Source organism: Dromaius novaehollandiae, chromosome 2, assembly GCF_036370855.1.
Source record: "Dromaius novaehollandiae isolate bDroNov1 chromosome 2, bDroNov1.hap1, whole genome shotgun sequence".
NCBI classification, from domain to species: domain Eukaryota; kingdom Metazoa; phylum Chordata; class Aves; order Casuariiformes; family Dromaiidae; genus Dromaius; species Dromaius novaehollandiae.
In genome coordinates, this window is record NC_088099.1 from 115,416,982 (window position 1) to 115,441,284 (window position 24,303).

The window sequence follows — 24,303 nt, forward strand, 5'->3', positions numbered from 1 at the left end:
TTATCTTCTAGGGCATTCAGTTGCCAGTCCCTTGTAAGACAGAACTATGTCAAAACTGTTCTAAATGATGCTGGCAGTTACTTAACCGATAGGTGAATATATCTTTCCTTTGACTAGGTCTGCTGAATCACTAGATGGAAAGGGCAGAGCGGTGTTCCTTTTGGATACAAATGCAGAGACTGGCTGAGGGAAGGGCTGCTGCAGCTAATAAAACTGGCTAGATGCAGAATGTGACCAGGACGATCAATATAATAATAGGAGATATATAATAGGAGAATTACAAGAATATAATAGGAGATAGGAATCTCTTGAGAATAAGGTCTTATGCAAAGATTATTCCTAAAGACTGTCAACCTGATTCTTTTGATGGCTATATTTATCGTGGAAAGTCTGAATTAAAGGTTCTAGTCCTCAACTGGTATAAATGTTTGCAATGCCAATTAATTTCAAGTTGTTTTAAAGTGGTTTACATGAAAAGAGGATGTGGCCCCAGGAACTCACTGAAGCCACTTTGGTTGCTGTGACCATTCAATAACACCCTTGGAAAACTATATCATGATGACTGAAGATGAAGTCAGACCTCTAGATCTCCTCATAAACTAAGCTACCTCATTTACTGCAATGGGATACTCTCACCAGAAAGGCAAGTCAGATTTTGAAAGATCTATTTCAAAGCAAGTTTGAAAGTGACTCAAATGCAAATTATCATTTACAAATTCTCAGCCTAATGCTGTTAAGGGAAGTCTCATTGTATAAACCTCACAGAAAGTGTTTGTACAATTGAGCTCTTTAAAGATAAGTTCTTAAGCATATTATTAAAGAGTGGGAATTGGGCCTTGCATTCTGTTAGTACTTGAAACAAAATTCAATCTTTCATGAATTCTGAGGCTCTTCAAAAACTGGTATCCAAGAAAAACTGTGATTTGTTAAGAATTACAAAAACTAAAAATGTTGTGTGAACATATTCATTCTTTTTTTGTTTTTAGCAATCATAAAAAATACTGTAGTCCTAGTCAATGCTCAGTGCTAACCTCTAGACGGGACCAAGTCCTTGACTCATTCTAATAGCAGAAATTTTATATCCCAAATTTTATTTGTTTCCAGGATAAAGCCAAAAAGACCCAGTATATTATAGTATCTCTTATGAAAATTTCAGACTGGATAATTCTACTGAGTTCTTGCTTTGCACAAGCAAGAGAAAGAGCACCATCTAGAATTGGAAATAATAAGACAATCAGATCACCATTATTAAGTTATGACATTCAAAAAAAAATTTTGCCTGCAAAAAAAGAGGAAGTGATCAGGGGAAGCAGCTGAAGGACTTGGGACAGCATGAGAGATATAAAATTTTTAACATAATAGAAATTGGGGAAAGGTAAAACTACAGCTGTTCCAGTAATGTCTTTGCTCTTCTACAAAAGAAAAGGACAGACAGAAAAAAGCTCAATTATCCTTATTATTTTTAAAGAAGTCTATTCTTGATGTCTGACAGTCTTGCTCATTAGAATATACACTGTAACGTACTGCACAGTGGGAGACTCTGGGTCCCATGGATTTTCCATGACTGAGTAATGAAGAATATTTTAAAAAACATTTACACCCTCCTTCCACCTTACAAAAGAAAAGAAAAAAGAAAAGAAAAGAAAAAAACTTACATCTCCCATTTAGATTGTGCGTGTCCATGAAAGAGAAAGCTTCGTCACAGTTGGTGCCTTGCTCAGTGTAGCTTTTATCCATTGAATTCACCATCACTGTCATTTCCTGCCGTGTACTACTCAATGTCTCTTTCCGCTTTTTAGCCAATTTTCTTAAGAAATGAATGTTGAGATGAGAGCAAAACAACAACAACAAAAAAAAACTCAGTGAGCAGAGATAGCCTTCACATTGTTTAGATGAGCATTATAGCTTGTAGCTGTATTATTAAGTAACGTATTTACAATTACTCCTGCTTTCCAGAAAAATCAATTGATTTCACACTCATGTCACTAAACAACAGCTGATAATGAGGGGCAGTTGCCAATGCCCTGACTTGCGTTGAACAGCACCTTAATCCTTGGGGACCACCACTGAATTAAATGGAAATACTTGTATGCTAAGGTGCTGTGAGCTACTGTATCAGAGACTAAACTTGATTAAATACTTTAATAAAAACGATAGGAGACAAGATTTCACTGCAACTGACAAATCGGTAACAATTTTCACTTCACATGTATAAAACTGTTTCGAGCCATTTCATTTAGTCAGCAAATATAGTTAATTGGTTTACATCATACTATATACTACATGCTTGATCTCTAGACACATTGTACAATCATGTGACACTTTAAATTGGTTTGCATTTACAGACTATTTTCTGTCACTGTCTTGATTTCAGTGGGGTTAGTCACAAGAGTTCAGTTGCTACTCAGCTTGAGTGGTCTAAATGTCAGAGACAAGATCTTGATTCTGAGGCTCTTACTATAATAGGGATTTACAAAGCTATAGGACTGCTCTGGACACATATACCTTTCCGCTCCAGACCTGTCTCTTTCTGCCTAAACTAAAATCTCACTCTGTCTCCCCCACATCTAATCGTGCTTAGCTACCATCTCAAAATAACATGTCCAAGACAGAGCTCTTGATTTTTCCTTCAAGACCGGTGGGACATCCATGACTTCTGACAAGTACTAGGTTCCATGACCATTTTAATTCTTTCCCTGGCTTGCAACTCTGTCTCAGACTAAGCCTTTCTCTAAGTCCTTGCCTACAGCCTTCATCTAAGTTTTCCAGATTCCCTCTGCATAACATCTTTAATGTATGGCTTTTGCACAGAAATAAGTGTGCCACGGACTTTCATCATCTCATATCTCAGTTAATTCAATACCCTTTTCTCTGTGAAAAACGTAATGAACCTGCTCATATTCATGCAGAAAGGTCTTTCATAAATCTTCAAACAAAACTTAGAGAAGCTTGTTATCTCATCTATGCTTCCTTCCATTTGTTCTTTTCCTACTGCATCAAGCGTAACCAACTTGTGCTAACTTTCAATACCTTTCTCTTTCTTAACTCTCATTCAGTAAGAAGAAAATGATTCCCATCACTGATCAAACAATTTGATACCAGCTGCCATTAGATTTTCAAATGAGCATGTGTGCTTAGATTTTCAAACAAGCACAAGTGTGCTTCCCCTCGTGCTGTCAGTAGTGCATGGGAAAAGCTTCCTGCAAATATCTCTACAGATAGCTCCCAATACTCCCTGAAACAACTGCCTACAGACATGCTTGCCAAAGTACTGCCTACTCTGCTGAGCAGTATTGGCTCAAAGTCTCCTTGCGCTCCCCATCTATCTACCTGTTGCCTCTTATCTTACATTTAAATAATAAGCTATTTGTGAAGGACTTCTGGTTGTGTTCTCTATCTACATAGTACTGAGCTCAGCTGCATCTTAGTCCACGACTAAAGCTCTAAAGGCCTTTGATATTAAACTCTTTTTATGAATAGAAGTAGTAATAAGTGTGGGGCATGGTATCAGGTCAGTGCACAAAGAGGTATTAAGGGTCACATGTGGCCCTCAGTGAACTGCTGGATTGCAACTCTGCTCATGAGGGCATGTCCACATGACTGTAAGCAGCTGAATTACTCTGCCTTAACAACCTGTCACAGTAACTGCTCCCAGCTCAAGTCACCGGTGTTTGTTAGCTTGAGCCACCATGCATACACTTTACATTGCAACTGATAAAGGGAACAAGAGCCTTTATGGTCAGTTAATACCACTTACTGGATGGCAATTGCTTCTGACTGGGGGACTCTGTCCTACATTAAACATTTAGGTGTTTTTAGAAAACCTCATCCATAAATGCTCATTATTAGGGATTTCCAAATTTACCATTGATAATATTACTGTACAGCTAAGAAAGTATATAAGATTTTTGTTAAGATAATAAACAACAACATGTCACATCCTTCCTGTAGATGAAGTTTAACCAATGATTTTGTCATTCTTTTTATCTTTGGTAGACAGCAAAAATAATCTATACTAAACAAAGGTTTTGTTTCTGAAGTAAAACTGGTTTACATTTTAGACTTGATAACAAAACTGATGCTTCATTACTTCCTAGTGTATAAAGCCAGAAGGGACCATTAGATGATCTAGTCTGAGCTCTTGAATATCAGACAGTAAAATTCACCAAGTACTGTAACTAAAACAAAACATTTGTACCTTTACATCCTCCAGTCTCCCCTGCTCCTTCATCCCTAATCATAATGATAGAACAATATATTATTTAAAGCAGTAGTAATCTGAGGTGCATGTATTTTGAGACATATCTCCTAATGCAGGAACAATCTAATGGAAGTCCTTTAAAAGGACAGGCTTATCAAACTGGTAACATGAAAATGATGTATTTTTTCCTCCCCACACTCCTAGCTTCGAAGGCATAGACCAAGTCATGCATGGCTCCTCTTCTCTTGATCCTCCTTAGCCCTCAGTTGTCAGCCACTGTGCAATTTCCACCTAGTTGGCTGGGTTGTGAATTCAGAGCCTGAACACTGGCAATGACAGCAGCCACAGAGTGATCACTGAAGCTTCATCCATAAGCCAAAAATAGTACTTCTTTTTATTTCACAGCTGTGCAGGCCAAAGGAAAATACTCCAAGATAATTCAGCAGCAAAGCAACACTTCAGGAACATGGAGAAGCAGCATTTCCTCACGAGACTTCCCTCTCTCTCCAGTTCCACACTGGTACTGCAACGTACCTGTTGCAATGACTGATCTCCATCTTCAGGTCACAGTCAGCACCTTCTCCTTTACCAGTTATCAATCTATCTGGATACCTTATGCTCCTCATTATACTGCAGCATCCTGATTTTAGAGTATAGTGTATATAAAGGAATATAGTATATTCCTTTCCCCATCAGTGGACCTGCGAATACTATCTCTATCCACAAATGCTGTCAAGTTCACAAGCACTTTCTCCAAGATTTTGTGTTTGAATAGTGTACTAGCAAATAGGTAACAACTCTTCCTCAAAAGCTTTTTCAAGAAAAGTTACTAGGAGAATTGCTCTGAGCATCATTATAATGATACTGATCCATATCTGCAAATCCACAATATGGTGAAACATATGATTCCAGCCTTCCAGTGGGATTACAAAACAGGACATGTTCTGCAGGAGCATCTCAGGCATCTGTTGTTACAGGGAATGTCCTTTATTTTACAGTGCTATTTGTACCCTTTCACAGGAAAGCCAGCCATGCCATGCTTACTATACGAACAACAGGAAGCACAGATTTCATAACAGGCCAGGAAATTTTCTTAAAGAAGTTGCACTAACATTTTCTCATTTCCTTCATTTTTGGTTTTTATCCCATAATCGAGCTAGAGCAGATTGCTTTTTATGACAGTAACAACTGTACAACACTTCTCAATCTGAATCTAATTCTGGAAATAGGTCTTGTGGGAAAACTTCAAATCTGAAACAACTGTTACGGGAAGAGAAAGATACCAGCCACACTTTTGTACTGTGAACAAAAACACCCACTGGACCTAGCCAAGTAAACTTTAGCTGAATATAACAGTTTCTACATCCCTAATTTTCAGATACTGCTTAGTGCGAGAGTCTCTGCAACTCCTCCATTCCTTGGATCTCTCAAACCCCGAGAGGCTCTAAGCTATTCAAGATTTAAGAAACATATAAAACCATGGTGCTTCACATCGCCATCACCACTCATGCTCTCAGATTTGAGGTAAATGCGGAAAAAAAAGACTTAAATATCTGATCATCTTCACTCAGAGCAAAGACACCTCATATCTACTAACTGATGCTTCCTCCTTCTTAAAGGAAAAGAGTGTTACAAGCAAAGGGGAAAACAAAACAGATGGAAGCTCCCATGATGATCATCTGGGATGCAATTCTTTATGTAAGGAAAGCAAAAATGACAAGCTAACTACACAAACAGTGGTACCATGAGGAAAGAGAAAATACTACACAAGTCTCAAAAAAGACCTTATATTCAGAACAGCAATCTCAAGACAAGTGAGGAATTGTTGCTATTTTACGGCATAAGAAATTGTGAAAAGTGATCTGGTACAATGGTAAAAATATGGTAAAATGTAAAGCAGATGACCATAAAGACTCCCCCCAAAACTGTGTGTGGGATTTAGGGTATTCTTTACTCTGTTCAGTTCCTGATAGTACTAAAACCAGCCTAAGAAGATAATAAGCTAGGGCTATATTTCTTCCTTTCTTAAATTCATCACAGTCTGTTCCCATTTTAATAACCACCATGAAATGCAAATGCTGCATTTTCTCCTATACAGTGCTTTCCAGGTGAAGGGATCTTTCTACAAAACTCCTACAAACTTAACTCAGAATCTTTCTCAAAATCCTCCTTCTTTGTGGTGTCTCCCCCAAGCCCGCCAAGAAACCTTTTTGATGACTGTTAAGATGCTGCTACATTACCATCCTCTGGTTCATTCTCTGTCCATCTACCTTTATCCGTTTTCTCTCTCCTATTCACATTCAATAACAAGCTCTTTGTGACCTGGATTGCCTTTTCCCTCTGTGCTTGTAAAGCACTAGGCACAATGGGCCACTACCATAAATAAATAAATATAACAACAGTAAAAAGAAAAAAAGCCCTAAAGGGTGACTGGGGCTGAAAACTGGAACAAACTCCAGCTCTGAAAGAAATGTGCCTTCTATCTTAGTTTAGGGAAAGTGAGAAAAACGCATTTCTTTGAATCAAGCAAAAGCACTTCCTACTTTCAAATTCAAAGGTATTCCCATTTTATCTCAGTATGCCTCATTTCCTCTCAAGCAAAGAAAGGGGAAGGAAAAGTTGCTACTTTCCATATCTCCAGCAACACACCACTATCACTAGGATGCCAATAAGCAAGGTGTGATGGAATTTGTAACAGCATTGCTAAAAGAATTGTGCTGATTTTTTTTGTTTTAATTATTTCAGCGACCTAATGAACTTACACTGTAACTTAAAATAAAATAGCTTCTTCTTAAATACAGATTGTTTCAAGTTTTTCTGCTCTATTTGTGGACAGGTTAGGTAATTGATTCTGATAAAGAAAGGAATTGGGGAATTTAATGCAAGATCCTTTGATAAATCAATAACTGGCTAAAAAGATGCAATACAAAGAACTAAATGGCCATTTTTCACAGCAGAGATTCAATGCTAGTGGGTATCCCCAAGAATGCACATTGGATTTGTACCGTTCACCATTTACACAAACGATCTAGAAAAGAGATGAACGGTGGGCTCACAATGTTTTCAGATAAGACATAATTTTTAAGTGGTAGTAAAAATTAAAAAGGAAGTTGGGAAGTTGCAAATGGATCTTATGAGGTAGAGTGACCTGATACTCACCAAAGATAAAATTCAGTGTTGACAGATGTGAAGTAATGCATATGGGAAAAAATAATCCTAACTATACATACACAATGGTGGGTCTAAGTGAGACTGTAACAACACAAGAAAGCAATCCGATAGTCATAGCTTCTCTGAAAACAACAGTTTAAGGCTATGTGTAGTCAGTACGGCAAATATTGTTAGAAATTATTAGGTAAGGAATAGAGAACAAAATAGAAAGCATCACTATGCAACTGTTCATGGTGCTCCCAAACTTTGAACACTGCAGTTCTGTCATATGCCTATCCCAAGAAGGATTTCCTAGAACTTGAAAAGATATACAGAGAGGTGATGGGAAGATCAAAGGAACGGATCCTACCAGAAGAGAGAGTACATAGATAAGGACTCCTCAGTTTAGAAAAGAGACGGTTGAAGTGGGACTACAATTAGGGTATAAAAAATCATGAAAGGCCTGGAGAAAATGAGCAATGAAAAAATAATCACTATTTCTGAACGGTGTGAGAACCAGAAGGTATCTCTATACATACAGAATTTTAAAAAATAAAAAGCATACTTTCACATGACACAAACAAATTATGGAACACATTGCCACAGGACACTAGAGATACCAAACATAAAAATGCGTAAAAGAAAAATTTATTAAGGGCTGAGTGGATATCCAGAGAATGCATTACCCATCATTGCTCTGTTCCCATATTCTTTTAAGGGTCTGTCACTTGTCACTGTCACAGACATGATATTAGACCTAGACTATTAACCCAAAATTTGACGCAATTTTGATTAAGATTGAGATTTGCCAATCTCGAGGCAACTGCCTGAGGAGATTATGTAAGAAACAGAATGTAAATACTTCATTTGCTTTCCTAAGGCTGAGAATTAGCCACCTTTTTGCACTGTTCATTCATTGTTTATGCTACTTACGATATACCAAGCAGGATTACTTAACCCAGAAATTAATTACTTCACTCATCTATTTTGGCTGTCCATGATATGTTGAAAAAACACACCTCATAATTCCTTTTGGGAAAATACTCTAATCTCAAATCGCCTAAAGAACACCAGTGACTCAGGGATACTCAGTCTGAAGATGTCATTTAATAAAAGCTCTCCACAAGAAGCATATAAGAAAGACTGCTAATGCAACTAACTCGGTTGCTGTTTATTGTATTTTTATATTTTATTTGTTATGTTGCAATTATTTTTGCTTTAAAGACAAAATGATCCTTGTTAATAACCATGATTGCTCTCCCGTCTTTATTAACAGTTCCTCTAAGGCAGAGATAAAAACACACTTTGCAAAAATTATGAGAATTACATGTCTAAGCTGGAGTTCATATTTAGTCTACCACCTCTGTTTTTGAATACACATTGCTAACTTTGGGCGTAATTCTACTCCGCATTAAGAAACAAAATTTTACTTTCTACTTTGAGAATAACCATTCAGGTCAGGGCATACCCTGAACCTCATCTATATTCTTTAGACTACTTTTAATTGTTAGAAGGTCCTCTTAGAAAAAAAAAAAGTTTTAGAAACCTGAATATCTAATCCAATTCAAGCAAAATGCTAAAGATTTTTAACCATTATTCAATAACTCTCATTTTAAGTAATAAATATTTTTATTCTGCTTGATATTTCTTTACAAAGACCCCCTTCCATCTCCCCTGAATAGATGCAAAACAGAAGCAATATGAAGCAATTGAAATCAAGTGAAGAAGCAAAATAAAAATAATATGATAGCAGTGATAGTGAAGTTCTGCTCACAGCAAACTTATGTTGTTCAATTTCACATTTACACACTTTACATTTAAATGTAATGTGCTCAAAAATGTAATTTCAAAGTGACATTAAACTGTGTACTGTCAATACTCTATCAGACAGGAAATAAAGTTAGGAGAAATATTCTTAAAGGCACTACATTTTGCAGCAAGAACTAGTGAACAGTTTCTAAAATGCTTTACAAGTTTTCCCCACTTCGGGAAATCATCATTTCTGAAGACAACCACAGGGAAAGTAATTGTCAAGAAAATTAAAAAAGAAAAAAGATAGGCAGGATCCAGCTGAATGATGTTGTTTCTTGCTTAGGATCTCTTAGTATGTAAGCCCTTATTAGATTATGAAAATATTCTTTTTCCTAAAAAGTCCAACATATTTTTTGTATTGACATTACAACAAAGCAAAGCTACATCATTACGGAAGGCCCTGGCAGAGATTGTGAATGTTTGACTATAGCCCTTGGTGCATAAGCCCTTCTACCTGACTTTACAAAGGGGTGGTTTATTACGCTATTTTAGGTGCTTTCTCTTTGCTTTCTTTATCAATTTCTTGTGTCAAAGAAAGTGCGAATATTATTCATTTCATTGTTATCATGCTCTTTCTTGCTTTCTTTGACAAAAACAGAAGAATCAACTTAAAAAATCAACTTCAAAATCAAAAGATGCCATCAGAATTTTGAATACAATGTTTGTGATACAATAGTGTTTCATTTTTCCCCATATGCTACAGTGACACAGAAATATTTTAGTAACACCTAAATTAGTATTCTGAGGCCACACAAGAGAGCAGGAGTGAGCAGAAAGGAGGGGAGAAGGAAGACGAACAAAAAGTGGGGATTCATTTAACTTACAGAGTTATAAGAATTCTTTATTGTGAGGGTCACTCAGCACTGGTTGCCCAGAGAGCTTGTGGAGTCTCCTTCCTTGGAGATATTCAAAAGCCATCTGGACACAATCCTAGGGAACATGCTCTAAGTGACCCTGCTTGAGCAGGGGGGTTGGACTAGGTGATCTCCAGAGGTCCCTTCCAACCTCAACCATTCTGTGATTCTGTGATCTTTTCACACTTTCTTGTTATTAGTTCATTAGCATCACATGAGATCAAAGTATAAAGAAAAAATTACTTGGCTACATCCAATTTTCAAAATATTAGTGGGAGCTCACAGGTAAGATGTGGCATGACTTAAGACATGATGAATCAGGAGAAAGAAAATATGGAGGGGAATGGGAAAAGAAAAGGAAAAGAGTGGAAAAATAATGGACAACTACAGTTACAGACATACAGCCAGATCATCTATTCTTTCTCCTAAGGGTTCTTTCTCTGGTACTCAACACATGTTTGTGATTCATTTATAGTGCCAAAATTAAAAACTGTTCATTTGTTTCTTAACTTCTGTTGCATGAACTCCTACAACAGGCTATCTACACTTCTGTAAGTGAGGGTTATAGAATTAAATCCAAGAACATCTGAGGTCAAAAGAGGCCTCACACTTCGACAACTTTTATTTAATTGTTAATGCAGTACTGAGTGGGAACATTAGTGACTGACCGACTCTCAGAAAGAGTACAGACTGGAGCTATGTGGTATATCACATTAGCATAACAACATTTATTTCAAAATGGGCTGATTCTTGTCTTAGGTTACACAGAAGATTAATTTTGTGGTCACATTTAGTTCTTGTTTGTCCACCTAAGAAGACCTCAATGCATTTTAGTATGATTGACAGGCTATTCAAGAAAGGCCCTGGACTACAACAGTAAAAAGGAATTTGAGAAGTTCTGGCAGAACTGTATGTTTGCAAAGCTTCTGGCTGTGCTATTTCTGGCTCAAGTCAGTCCCTGGTCTTGGTCCTTGGAGAAATCTACCCATATGCTTATAAATAACTAACTAAGTAGGTAAATAAAACAACCCAAAATAGGAAAATAAAACACTAATGAGATGTGAAGAGGGATATTTTTCAAAACTGATCATTATCTAATTTTGACCATGACCTTGACTACTTTAAAAAATAAATTAGGCAGCAAAATCTACTGTTCCACTCAACTGAACTGTCTAAGGAAGGAGAAATGAACACCTTCCCTCCACTCCTGGTGCAGAACCCACTGAAGAGTGAGGCCCTGTCTTTCAAAGACCAGAGCAGAGCTCACTTTTGCAGAGGGATTGTTGCTGCTGCCATTGGCCTCTGATGCGCCAGATCTGGTTCCAGCTTTCATTTGGGGAACAGAAGCCTTGGGCTTCGTACCTTCCTCAGGGGGATGCAAAGTACCAGCCCCCAAGTCAAGGGAGACAGACCAGAGTATTCATCAATGGGCTACCCTGAATGGAAGTTGTTTTTTCAGCAGAGAAAGGATGGGAGGGTGCCTGGGCCAGCAGACGAGCATATGTGGAAATAATAATCTTTCAGTGCCAGAGCACTTGGGTAGAGAAGGGCTGAGCTCTGGCACTTGCTTGAAGGCCTATTCCTGCATTTCTGTTAAGTTATAAACTGGAGAAAATACACATTAACTGCATTTGCAGACTGCGCAAAAATGGCACAAGTGGACACCCTCTTGACTGGCCCCTTTGGAGAAGATAGAGGCGAGTGTATCCAATGGAGAGAAAGATGCCCTGCTTGGCTAACTGCTACTAACCCTGCACTGCACAAGGACAGGTGAATGGTCTTATGGTGTGGAAAGCAGGGACCTGTAATATCTGGAAGCAGCCAAGTCAGGGAAAGGGGATGAAAGGTGAAATGAGTGGCATGTGCCAGAAAATATCACTATAGGCTTTGCCCTGGGAGCAGACAAGCATGCACGTCTGTTTTCAGCTGGCTGCCCTCCTCAGTAAGCCACACCGTCTTGTCCAGTCAGTTTTGAATTACTCTCTGGAAAGCAGGGTTTAGTGAGTTCTCCCTATTAAGAACCATGTATAATCAGACAATTAGGACCCTCTTACAGGAATGGAGAGGAGCTTTTAAATATTACCTCACTGAGCAGAGAACTGAATCTGTCTCTCTCTCTTGACAGACTAGTCCTGGTGGAGGAGAGACTGAGAGCTGGGTTTGTTTAGCCTGGAGAAGGCTGAGAGGGGACCTTATTGCTGTTTTCAGCTACCTAATGTTAGGGTATAGAGAAGACAGAACTAGACTCAGCATGCACAGTGAAAGGACAAGATACAACCGACACAAGTCGCAACTTAGGAAATTCCTATCAGACAATAGCAAAAAATGTTCACCCACAGGGTAGTCAAGATTATTCTATGATTCTCATTAAATGCTTCAGTAATAAGACTTTGCAAACCACAGGGAATCAAAGGATTACAGCTTTGAACACAATCCTAAATTGTCCCCCTGTCTTTTCTTTGGAAGTCCTCCTTGTGAGGTCCACAGTCTAACCACAGGTTAATACTGAGAAACTCACATACAGACAAATAATTGAAGATGATGTTAGATATAGATTCTCTCTGGTTATTTATTTTCTTTTTGTCACTTTTTACACAACATGTACCAAACCACCTTTCTAATTTGAGGAATAAAGCTTGTATTGATATTTTTAACAATAAGGTTTTTTCACTGGAAAACTAATTTTATTAAAATTGACCTACATCATGACAATGTGACCATTTTCCATGAAAAAAATGAAATGATGTTTTGATTTTCTAATGTAGTATTAATAATATGTATGTTTTCATTTTAGTAAAGGTGAAATGTTCCATTTTCCATTTTTCATTGAGTTGGATTTGCATTAATTTCTGCTACATTTATTGTATATAAATGTAATATGATACTGTATTATTTTACATGCTTTCTACTATGGTATTTTAACTTTATTGAAATGAAGTGTTTGGAGTTTCTGAACAGATTCTTTTCTAAAATGTATGTTCACAAGAAAATTCCACACCTGACCTTTCCTTTTGATTGAGACCATTTTTTTCCCCACGAAAACAAATTTCATTTTCCACACTAACTCTATTAAAAAATAATATATGAAAATTTACAAAGAAACCTGGACTTTCTCTTTTGTTAGCATATATGTCATCTTACTTATCTACAGCTAATAAAAATACCTAGATTCTTTTGTATGCAAATAAATACACATCTGTAATTTCATTTTAAGAGATAACACATATAAGAAACAATTGAGAGGAATGAAAAATGTGTATGTCATATCAGGCTTACAAAGAGATGTATTTCCTTCATAGCATTATGCAGGATGAGTACTAAGATTGTGCACATGGTACAAGAATACCATATTTATAACATCTTGTTTAAAAAACATATTTTGCATTTGACATTGCAAGAATCTTCCTCAAGAAGGAAGCTGTCTCAACAGCTTTATTTTTTCTTCCTTTTCCCCATAGTATTATCATATAAGCTCAATAAAGAAATAAACAGACAACACTGAGACCTACTCAGAAGGGGGTAGTTGTGTGATGTTTAGTGCCAGACAACATAAACATGAAAGCATTTCACAGAAATACATTCACAACAGATTTTGAAATTCTCTTCCTGAAACTAATTATCATTGTAGAAAAGGCTGGCTAATGATGAAAGAGAACACCTTCGTATCCCGTAGCTGTCAGTTTTAAGTACAGCCTCAAACACCTACGGGTGGTATGCACTGCAGGTGTCCAGATTTCCTTTGCTTTCACAAACCTAGACAGGGGGTGGTGTTAAACTGATGCAAATTTGTTCTGGGATCATTCTCCCCACACCAAATTTTCACCATGTTTTCAGAGGTGTTCTTGGTGTGAGGAATTACAGAGCTATATGATAGATGCATCTATTACGGACTTGTGGTGTTTCATCATCTTCTCTGCCCACGAGCCCACATCTTTGAGGTTTGCTATGATAGTCCAGACTCCTTAAGCATTGTCAAACAGGTGTCCTTCTTTAAAAGTGAATCTGCCACGTAAGCAGTTCCTTCCACAGCCATATACCCCTACACCCACGGTACATCACTACCTGAGGCCCAGCTGGGTATAGGACAGGTGTTTTCTATATAAAAGTAAAATATCTTGGAGCTTTCAGTATAGGGTTAGAAATTTGGTTTTCCAATTCCCAGTGGAGGAAGCAGATTCCAGCTTTCTATGCAGGCTCACCAGTTGATTCTAGGCTTGCAGAGGCTCAGGTTAATAGAAAGTAATAGTAACTGTGACAGTTTTAAACATAGAGAATATTTTTCCCTCAAGGTATTTAGATCTCTCCATAGATCTCTCTCTCATTGGACAGAAACTAAGGCATCTGGCTTTATCAGTATAATAACATAAAATACAGTCAAAAGAAAATGTTTAAAGCTCTCCAAAATATTCCAAATGGAATTCCCTCCCGCATATTTGGTACTTAAATATAGGCAGTGGTGTAACGCAAAACCTAGAGCACAGGTTTTGATAGGTGTAACAGGTATGACTTATCATTGCTTGCTGCTCACTAGTAAGAGTCAAAAGTGGTCAAAGGCTTTTTGCTGATGAAGAATTCCCTTGTATCAGTACACATGTTCTGGTAAACAGATAAGTAACCTGTCCTGGGTCCTGTGGAACACCTGCAGTAGAAGATACGTTTGCCTTCCCTGTGCATCTTGCCTTTTACACAAGACAATGTTCCTTGCTCCCTCTCACCCTCGAGCCACAGCCAGTCTTACACTTCTCACTTGATTAGCTGATTTTCGCCTCTCTTCCAGCACAGGGAACAGCCAGTACAACATACTTGCTAGTGCTGGTAGTGAACATTCACAGACTCATAGAAAAATTTTTCGACACTCTCTCTACTCTATCTCCATCATGTGCCTTTCATGCAATTATTTCCTCAAATCCATTTTCTGTCCTTCAGCACTTCTTTGTAAGCTCAACCTCAGTGGCTCAAAATACCCAACTGCATATGTTCTTAACCAGCCTTTCATAGAAATCTGTCTTCCCTATCTTCTCCAAAAAGAGATCTGTCTCACCAAAAGTCACTGACTAAAAACCCAGAACAGAAATACTCAGTCATGTGAGAAATAAACATCAGGACTCATGTTTCCCTAAGGAATTGCTGAAATTGGGCCATGCCATTAGGGTGGTAAGAATGGGATGCCCTTAAGATGCAGCCTGAGTGTAGTGTTCTTAGCATTGCACTGGTCTAACAGAGCTCTGCGCTCGATGGAGAAGGAAGGGCACTAAGCGGCGGCTCTTCAGCTGCACACGGCTTGTACACCATTTGAGTAGAGCCAAGGCACGGCAACACCACGCAATTGGCAGTGGAACTGTGGCACCAGCTGGACTGCTTGGTAACCCAAAGCCGTGATTGCAGGAGTAAATGGTCCAGGCGAGACCTTGTGAGGCTGACACCACTCGGTCATCCTAAGACGCAGCTGTATCCTCAGTCCAATCCCATCCCACATGAAGTAATGGGGCTGCTGCCAGAAACTGTCATCCTCCCCCCTTCTGAACAGCGAAGGACATTGTCCTGCCCCTGCTCCTCTCTTAGCAGGCATGTGTACCTTGTGTCCCATGTTCAGTGGCTCATGATGAAGATGTTCATATGAGACTTGTATGGCAAAGGCAGGTTGACTAATCCACTTCAGGTGCTCTTTACACAACTGCAGGAAGGACAGTTGATATCATGGTGGCTTCAGGTGCCACCATTTCAAATACATGTATTTAAAATCCCTCTGTTCCTAATTCTGGCAAATTTGAACACACATTAAAACCAAAGGCTTTCTAAAAGAGGTAAAATAGGTGTCAAGGAAAACTTATCCAAATCTTTTTGCTGTAGTTTCACCAGAAAAATCAGTGGCATGTCCATGATAAAAGTAACATTTGAAAATAACATTAACTAATGATTGCATAGGGACATGACATGCATAGGGACTTTTACTCAAAGCTTTGCCAGCCACAAGCAGTATGATAATCCAAAGACTGAGGAATCAAAACCTTCCTATGGAAGCACACTGCATGGATCTACCCTTCTATCACAGAAACACACTCACACAGAAACGAACACCTTGTACTTTTCTTCAATTCAAATCCCAAATTCTGTGAAAATACTTTTTTTAAGACAGTCAGTACCTTTTATCTTTGGGAAAGGAAAAATCTGAAGCTTCCGAATACCCCTTACATGGTTAAATTCCTTATGAGCGACCACAGTAAAAGTATAAATAATGTCATAATCCTTTCCCTGCTAAAGACATCCATTGCAAATATACTACCTGTATTGTCAGGGGTTGCTAGGAACTGTGATGTTTTTCAGATAGTAATAACCTCAAACAACTAAAATGCTACTGCACCATACAAAATATCAGTCAGTTGAAATTTGCAATTATAATAATAATAATAGCTGGTGTTCTCATAATACACAACCAAGTACTTCAGATATATTAAAATAGTATAGTTTAGATGAGTGATGTGATACAGATAAGTATACTGAGCTTTATAGAGTTACATAGACCTATGTGTAACTCTATAGTGATGCAGAGAAGCAGTAATGAAGCCAGAAGGAGAACTCAGGAAACAGGCTTTCTTGCTGAAAATACTATAAGCTATTCTTTTGCACTCCTCTAATAGTAAGCAGGGATGAAATTTCTAAGATAAAATGTGGTGGGGCTAAAACTAACTCTCCAACTCATTATTTACAGAGAGAGGATGTGAACTGCGACAGATGCAAGGAAAATTGCTCTTCCTTTATTAAAAAAATAACAACAGAATTTGATGAGGAAGAAATCAGAACTTCTGCAGCAAAACTTATCAGAATAATGTAAAAATGAATTTGCATTCCTGAAGAATTTAATGGTTAATAATACCCTTTCTATGAGTTTATTGAATCATACAGCTAGCATAGAATTCTCTATTAAAGCTCTACATGATTTGGAAGACGGTACCCTGAGAAAGAGTCTTACCCCTGTAACATAGTGCAGTTTAGGTCAGCAAACAGGTGTGAGTAGTAGTCCCATTAATAGAAATTAGAGGGGGAGGTTAGTGGGATATTAACTTGCCAGACATTGTTACCATGCAGTAACCTATGGGAATATGTGGATATTTTATCCTCCTAAAGGAATCAATGCAATCTACTTTCATGGATTTAAAAAAAAGTCCAGTGAGTAGGAATGCTTCTCTGATAGTACAGTATTTGTTGTGGAAGGGTTTTGATGTTATGTTTGCACGTTTTGGCAGATGTGTTTGTATATTTACTACTGAATTAGGATGAGTAATCTATAATACATGCATTATGGATATTAAATTACAGGAAAGCACCTGAAAATATCAATGGGGTTGCAACTGTTTTCTAAAGCTAAACAAATAAATATGAATGCATAATTTCAAATATATCACTTCCATAAACTAGAAGAACGTGGCAATTTCTTTTTAATGTCCTATTAGTCAAAGGATATCATCAGTTTTAAGGTCACATGTCGAGAAAATGTTTTGACGAGACTGGCATATCCCAGCCTACCTAGACATCTTGTCAAAAAGCTGCATCTTTCAAATGCAATTAGAAGACAAAGATTCCCTGCAGTTGACTTCAGTGAAGAGTTAGCTGAATGAGGACCATCAAGACGGGGCATTTCCCCTCCATCCTGAGAGGAAGGAGCGCTGCTTCTTTTAAGAACCTAACAGGCTCTGCTAACTTTTACTTGTACAAGATAAAATGTAAAAATGAGATTTAACCATAGATTGGAAGCTATTAGGCAATGGAATCCTCTTAATGAAAAGATTCTGCAAGTGCTGCACCATGGGTAATTACGAGAGCTATATGTTAAACCTCAAGTCACTGCATGGAGCCATACCAGCCTTCATCTGGTGGTGATTTCTAGCAGTCACTAGTAACATTTAGGATTACAAACACTGGATAAAAACAAGGATTGTGCTGGTTTCTTCCACAAGAAAATAAATAATTTTAAAGCATATGAATGGACATCTGTACAATTCATTGAAGACACAAGTTCTCTATTTACATGGTGTCTTCCTTTAAAACACAGTAACATTAGCATAGTTACATGTGGGTAATGCTTTTGTAAAACTGTTTTGAGACAGATAGTTGAATTATGGGTGAACAGGCTCTTTACTTTTCTTTAGATGAGAAGCTATGGTATTTCCTTTACTACAACAGCTGCTTTCAGAAATTAGGTGAAGTTCCACAATCACTGTGTAGTTTTCCTATTCTAATGGATTTGCTGGTAACAAAAAGAATAGTTTACTTTACCAGAAGCAGACAGAAATGTTTTCATAATTTGGAATATTTTTTACATAATGAAATAGGATATGTTCCTATCAAATTCAAGATAGGAATGTATTAATATTGTGGCCTGCCTCCGATAAGAACCTCTTCTCTTCCTCATTCACTCACAGCCCCTCAGCTTGCCTCTGCCATTTCTTTGCTTTCTTTTTTTTCTACGATCTACGAAGTGCGCGTTCCTACACAATTTAAGATCTCAATGCTATTTTTCTGTTTTACTCATATTGCACCATTAACTTGAGGAGTTTTAAATATTTCACAGAGTTTTAGTAATTAAGACTTATGTCACTCCCTATGAGATAAGCATGGTAAGAGGAGACACAAAAACCACTTCACTGATCCGTAAAATGCATCTGGGAAGGAAGTTAGCACTAGTTTGACAGCAGTGTTACTCCTTACACAAGTTGAAACAGAAAATGGAGAGGGTTATTGCATTCATCCAACAGCAGAAAGGATTTCAGCAGGACGACTATTATTACCTAAATGGAGAGCTGGTCCAGATAATGGAAGCTCTACACTTTCAAACAAGCTTGTTCATCAGTAATACAACTAATGAAGTCAAGTTTTCCACGGATTAGTGTCTTGTGTTTCCTCACCACTTTCACATTATTCCCAGTACTCCTTTGGGTCCCCCAAACCTGTTCCCCAACAATTCCCAACATTACCTCTCCTGTCTGTAAGACTAAGTAAGCAGCATCAGTAGCTAAACAGCAATGAGGCTAAAAATGTGATGAAATTTTAGCAGTCTCCAAATACCTGTAACTTCCTCTTTTAATACGATCCAAAAGATGGGCAGAATCCCCTTAGCACTGCACTGGGACAATGATTCAAACCCAACTTGTGGGTCCCCCCTTAGCAAGGAATTTAAAGACAAGTTATATAACTTAAGCTCTATAAAGGATTACATCTAAAAGTGCTGAACTTGAAGCAACCACGAAGTGACTAGGTTTATGGCAATTATGGACCACTGATGCTGACCAGCTGGAGCTAATCATGTCTTGCTGCAGTTATTATTTTATCACCTCAGTCCAACGGTCCTGTCTTCACTCACCTTGCCCACTTTTTAGGTCTAGCATTTTGGAGACCTTCACCAATTTGGTGTTTGAACAGTACAGTGTGGAATAGCTTGACTGAGGTTCTTAGATATTTCTTTACCAGAAACATTAAATAAAAGTGGGGAAATACTTCACAGTAGAATATAAGGTAAGCTCAGTGCCCTTTAGAGGAGCCGAAGTCCATCTCTCTCCAATGAAGCCAGGGATACTAAGATGTTATATGATGTATATTTACTTAATACTTAAATCCAATGGAAGAATCTGATCCTGGTGACTTTGGTGGGACATAATACCGCACACAAAATTAAACTTGTTTTAAGTTTGCCGAATTAAGGGCAGACAAATGCATTACTCTGAATTGCTGAAGGTGGTTGGGGCTTTAAACAGAGAGATAGGCAGACAAATATCAGCTACATTTTTATTTCAGCACTGGTCACAGCATTAACTTTTCTTTCTAACTGCCAAATAAATCCATGACTGGCTTAGGAACATCCTATACTGGTGCTTCCCTGTCACTAAAATACAACGTAAGAAACAGGCAGAGTAACTTCTGGTAGTTGTATCTAAAGAACTAGTTTGCATGTATCTAGTTCTTGCATGCAACATCTGAATTATTTTGATCTGATTCTTGGCAAAAATGTGTTTTATTACTTGCAGGTACTGCCACACCACACAGGTTGAGTCATTAAGAAGCAGGAGGTAAAAATAAAAAAGGAACTCTGCTTGGTTTCTTCGTCACTGTGTGCCATCACCACACTGTCTTTCTACTGGTTTTAGAAAAAAAAGAGTGTAATGGTTAACCTATTGTTTATTCAAAACCACCAACAGAAGTTAATAGACAGTTATAAACTAATTGAGTGCGTCTGTAGTGCTATCTCCTCATTCATCTCGCTTACTCAATTTAGCTCTGTTAGTGTTCCATATGGTGCAGTGCCCCCGCTGCCTGGAACAGTTATTCATTGCAAAAAAAAAAAACCCTCTAACAACAGGAAGCTAATAGTTTAACTGTTCCTCTAAATTTGTTTGACAAAACTGACATTTAGTACGCCATGTCACGTTGTCAGTAATCTGCAATTTACCCTTAGGCTGGCAGTGGATGCTCGTTTTATTTACCTCTCATAGTTAAAAGCGTAATTAATATTCCACTCTGAAACAAAGATTAGAGATTTGACAAACATTGCAATTTAAATTCTCCATTATAGCAAACATTAAAATCAAACATCTTCCACACGCCCCACTGCATAAAGGACATGTGTAGCTGTAATTTAACTTTTTAGTTTTTAATACCACAAACTAATTTCTGCTGTCAGTTTAATGAGCTGGAAAACACAAATCTTGTTGCTCTCTGTGTGCACAGGCTGGGACAGTGAAGACTGTAGAGAGCTTGAATCAGTTTGCTTCACAGTGTTTCAGTCAAAATCCCTGCACTACTGTGAGATACTGGCATCTAAAAAAAGAAAACCCTTAAAGACTTTTTTTTAACAGTAGGCTTCAATACAGAAAATGCTTCAATACTGTAACACCACAGCAGCTCTCTGAATTGCTGTAGCAATTGCTGAAAAACTCCAGAAATCATGGTCTGGGCTGCAACTGGTCTGCAGGACCAAGCACAGTGAAACCCTCCAAAGATTGCGTAGGGAGGGCATGTCACACTTCTCAGTCCCCTTTCGTCTTGCCTTACACTGAGCCGAGGCTAGGCAATTGTTTAAATCATTTAATCAAAATCTGGTTTAAGGCAGAAACGGTTTGCAGCGATTCCTGTCCTGGTCCAGACTGAAGGCGGGGGCTCGGCTGGGCTGTGCCTTGCCATCACCCCCTCCCCACTGCCTTCTCCCTACTTTGAGGCCGGGCTGGCAGACTCTTCCTCCTCCTCCTCACGCCCCTCCAACCTTCATTTCAGGCCCATGCACTTTACACGTACAGCAAATTCAGAAACAACTGCAGTGTTTTCTACTCACAGCAGTTACGCTCAGGGTAAACTTCCAGAGCAGGCTGCTTGGTGGTGTTTGCGTTGCAGCTCATCTATTGTGCCAGATCCTGTGACAACAGGGCATATTATCAAACGGGCAAAGTAGGGGAGCTCTCAGAGAAATAAATGACTCGCAGTTTCAACTCAGGCTAATTTCCATTGGAATTCCAGCGCCATAAATTCTGTGTGACTGATTAAAGTTATTACCATGGAGAACACCTTTAGGCAACCACGCTGCCTCATTAAACATGGAAGCTGAGAATTATCTCCACTGTAACAAATGTGCGAGTGAGTGTGTGTGTTTCGGAGACATACATCAGGAATTTTTTTTTAAAGTGATTTTCTTCACAGCAGCACTGAGAATGCCAAAAAAAGAGAGCATAAACTCAACAAAGAGGCTGCTGTTACTCTCTTCTCAATCCATCCTATGTAGTAACCCACTGACTCCTGACTCCTTCACAAGACTTCATTAGTCACTGCCAACTTCAATCTGCTTCAGTTATTTTACATTCAGCTCCCAAAGGAAAAGCACTCTCCCCACTGATCACAGGCTAAACTAGAGATAAGTGGGCTCATTTTATAACACATCAAGCTAGCATGTCTTGAATCACATCAGCATCCCAAACCAGGAAGAGAATCTGTGAATATCATTAACCCTGCCACAATGCTAAATAAGAGAGAGATGCACATTTCTAAAACTGCGTCTCCAAAACAGGCTGGAATTCAAATTTTAGATGCAAGGAGGTTACTATAAGCACAATTATTTCTCTCCTAAATTTCAGAGGATATCTTCTCTTTCATAATGTGTGTTTGCACATAAAAACTGTCTTAATAGTAGTATTCCACTTCAAAAGAGTGCTGTTCAGCTGATGTACAACCTGAGAGTCTGTGAACAAGTTACTGGAATGTCCTGGTTGAGAGGAAATATTAGAAAAGGTTATAGCATTTGAATGGAAAGTTATTTAGATTTTTATTTTACTCAAAATGAGAAGTAGTTGATGAAAACGTATGAATCAGGAGATAATCAGCAGAGTCACAAAGGTCAGAATCACAGCTGTTGATAAAAGGAACCTCATTATTCATAATATAACAATTGCCGTATTGGATTAAACCTGAGCCCAAGTAGTCTAATATCCTGTTTCTGCAAATGGCCAGAGCCAGGTGTTTTGTGGAAAACATAAGAGATACCATAAAAGGCAGATGCGAAAAAAAGTCTTCCTCAATGCCTAATGGGAAAAGATTGACTTAAATTTTGAAATATGAAGTTTTATACCCCTTCCACAATGCTTTTTAGAAGCATTTCAGGTCAGCACTTTAACTTTAACACTGCATGTTCTTCAAATCCACCAAGATGTCCAATTTGCCTTGGAATTTTACTATAATCTTAGCCCAAGCAGCACCCGGTGACAATGAGTTTCATAGTCATGCGTTATGATAAAGTATTCTCTTCTATTTTACATCTAAATTAACTTCAAAATCTGTTTCTTTAGTGTTTGTATTAGCTGACTTATAGAGAATAAGAATTCCTGGTACTATCCACCATTTGTTTATTTATTTACTTTACTGTGTCTTTTTTAAATCTTTTTCCTTAAGTGGCCAATGTTCAATCTTTGAATCTCTGCTTTTTTTCCCTGTAATTATTTTCAATGCCTGACTCTGCAATTTCTCTCCCTCTTCAAAACTCTTTCTCTGATGATGCCTAGCCAAATTAAGAGCAATTCTAGAGCTGTACAACTCTATTGCACAGTTGCCCCTTGTAGCTTGAATTCTTTCACTACTTTATTCTAGCTCAAATTCTTTCACTTCCTTATGAGATCGATTGAAGTACAGACTCTTAGAAAGTTGGCTGAAAGCCTTTTGTGTTTCTGAAATGGTCTAACAACAACAAGAGCTGAATTTTAATAGCAAATTAGAGATGATTGTAATAGCAAATTAAGAGATGAACTTGCACTGCAGGCACTGCATTTCTCTCCAAATCCTAAGCAGCAGTGCTTGACTCAACTCTGTTAGATGTTTATTTTCCAGGTAACTGGAAAACCAAGATGGCCTTCAAGGAAAATTGAAGGGGCACAAACCATGTTGGTAGCTCTCACATGCAATTAGTGTGCTCCATTGGCTCAGCACTACCCTCGCAAGAGGAGGGAGGTTCTTCCTCCCTCGGGAGTTCTAGAATGACACAAAATCCATTAAATCCTCAGGACACCAAACTGTGAACACCTTCCCTATAAAGGAGAAAATGGGAAAGTCAGACCTTCATTTGAAAAAGCTAACAAACATGCAGGCAATGCTCACAGGTTTCTTACTTGTGTCAAAATTGAAGTCCAGTGTTTGCTCTCCTTAAGAGTCAGGGGCTTGTGAAGATCTGTCGTATATCTTTGGCGGGCATGGAGATCACAAGGCTTTCTGTAAACTAGTCAGAGCTGCTTTCTCTGTTTGCCATGTGAAGTCTGCCCAAGGGTCAGTCTAGCAGACTTCAAATATGAAGACTACAGATGTTCTTATTTGGCTCCTCATGAATTCTGTGGTGAGATTTGCCCCGTGTATCACAAAAATCACCTGCAGTTATTTTGCCTGGGCTTTGCATGGCCTTCCCTCTCCTTAAACTTCCTCCCTCTGATAATGCTAGAACAGGCTAGAGAAACCAACACAGCATGTTTTATTCAGTCAGGAGTTATATATAGCTTCATCAGTGGAAGAGGAGAAAAAATATATTGGATGCATTTACCAGTTGCTTTTTTCCCCCACACTACTTTTAAGAGGGAAATTAAATATACTACAACTGCTGTGGCAAAGGAACAGCAATAATTTAATCCCTGGCATTTTCATGCTCTTCTAAATAAGTGACATGCTCTACACAAGAGACCTTTAACTTCGATGAGGATGGTCTTTAGAAGAGACAGAGACAAAAGAAACTGTGAATAAAACATCTTGTTTGAAGGTTCTGCTTGAAATGCT

General features: G+C 38.2%; 1 protein-coding gene across 16 annotated transcripts in view; it reads right to left on the reverse strand.

Annotated features, from left to right (window-relative positions):
- Positions 1-24,303, reverse strand: part of PTPRM (protein tyrosine phosphatase receptor type M) — a 482,698-nt gene that overhangs the window by 94,759 nt on the left and 363,636 nt on the right. For all 16 annotated transcript variants that reach the window (XM_064507225.1, XM_064507224.1, XM_064507229.1 and 13 more), the window contains one exon: positions 1,656-1,807. In XM_064507225.1, coding sequence (XP_064363295.1) covers positions 1,656-1,807 — 152 coding nt within the window. The remainder of the gene's footprint in view (positions 1-1,655; positions 1,808-24,303) is intronic.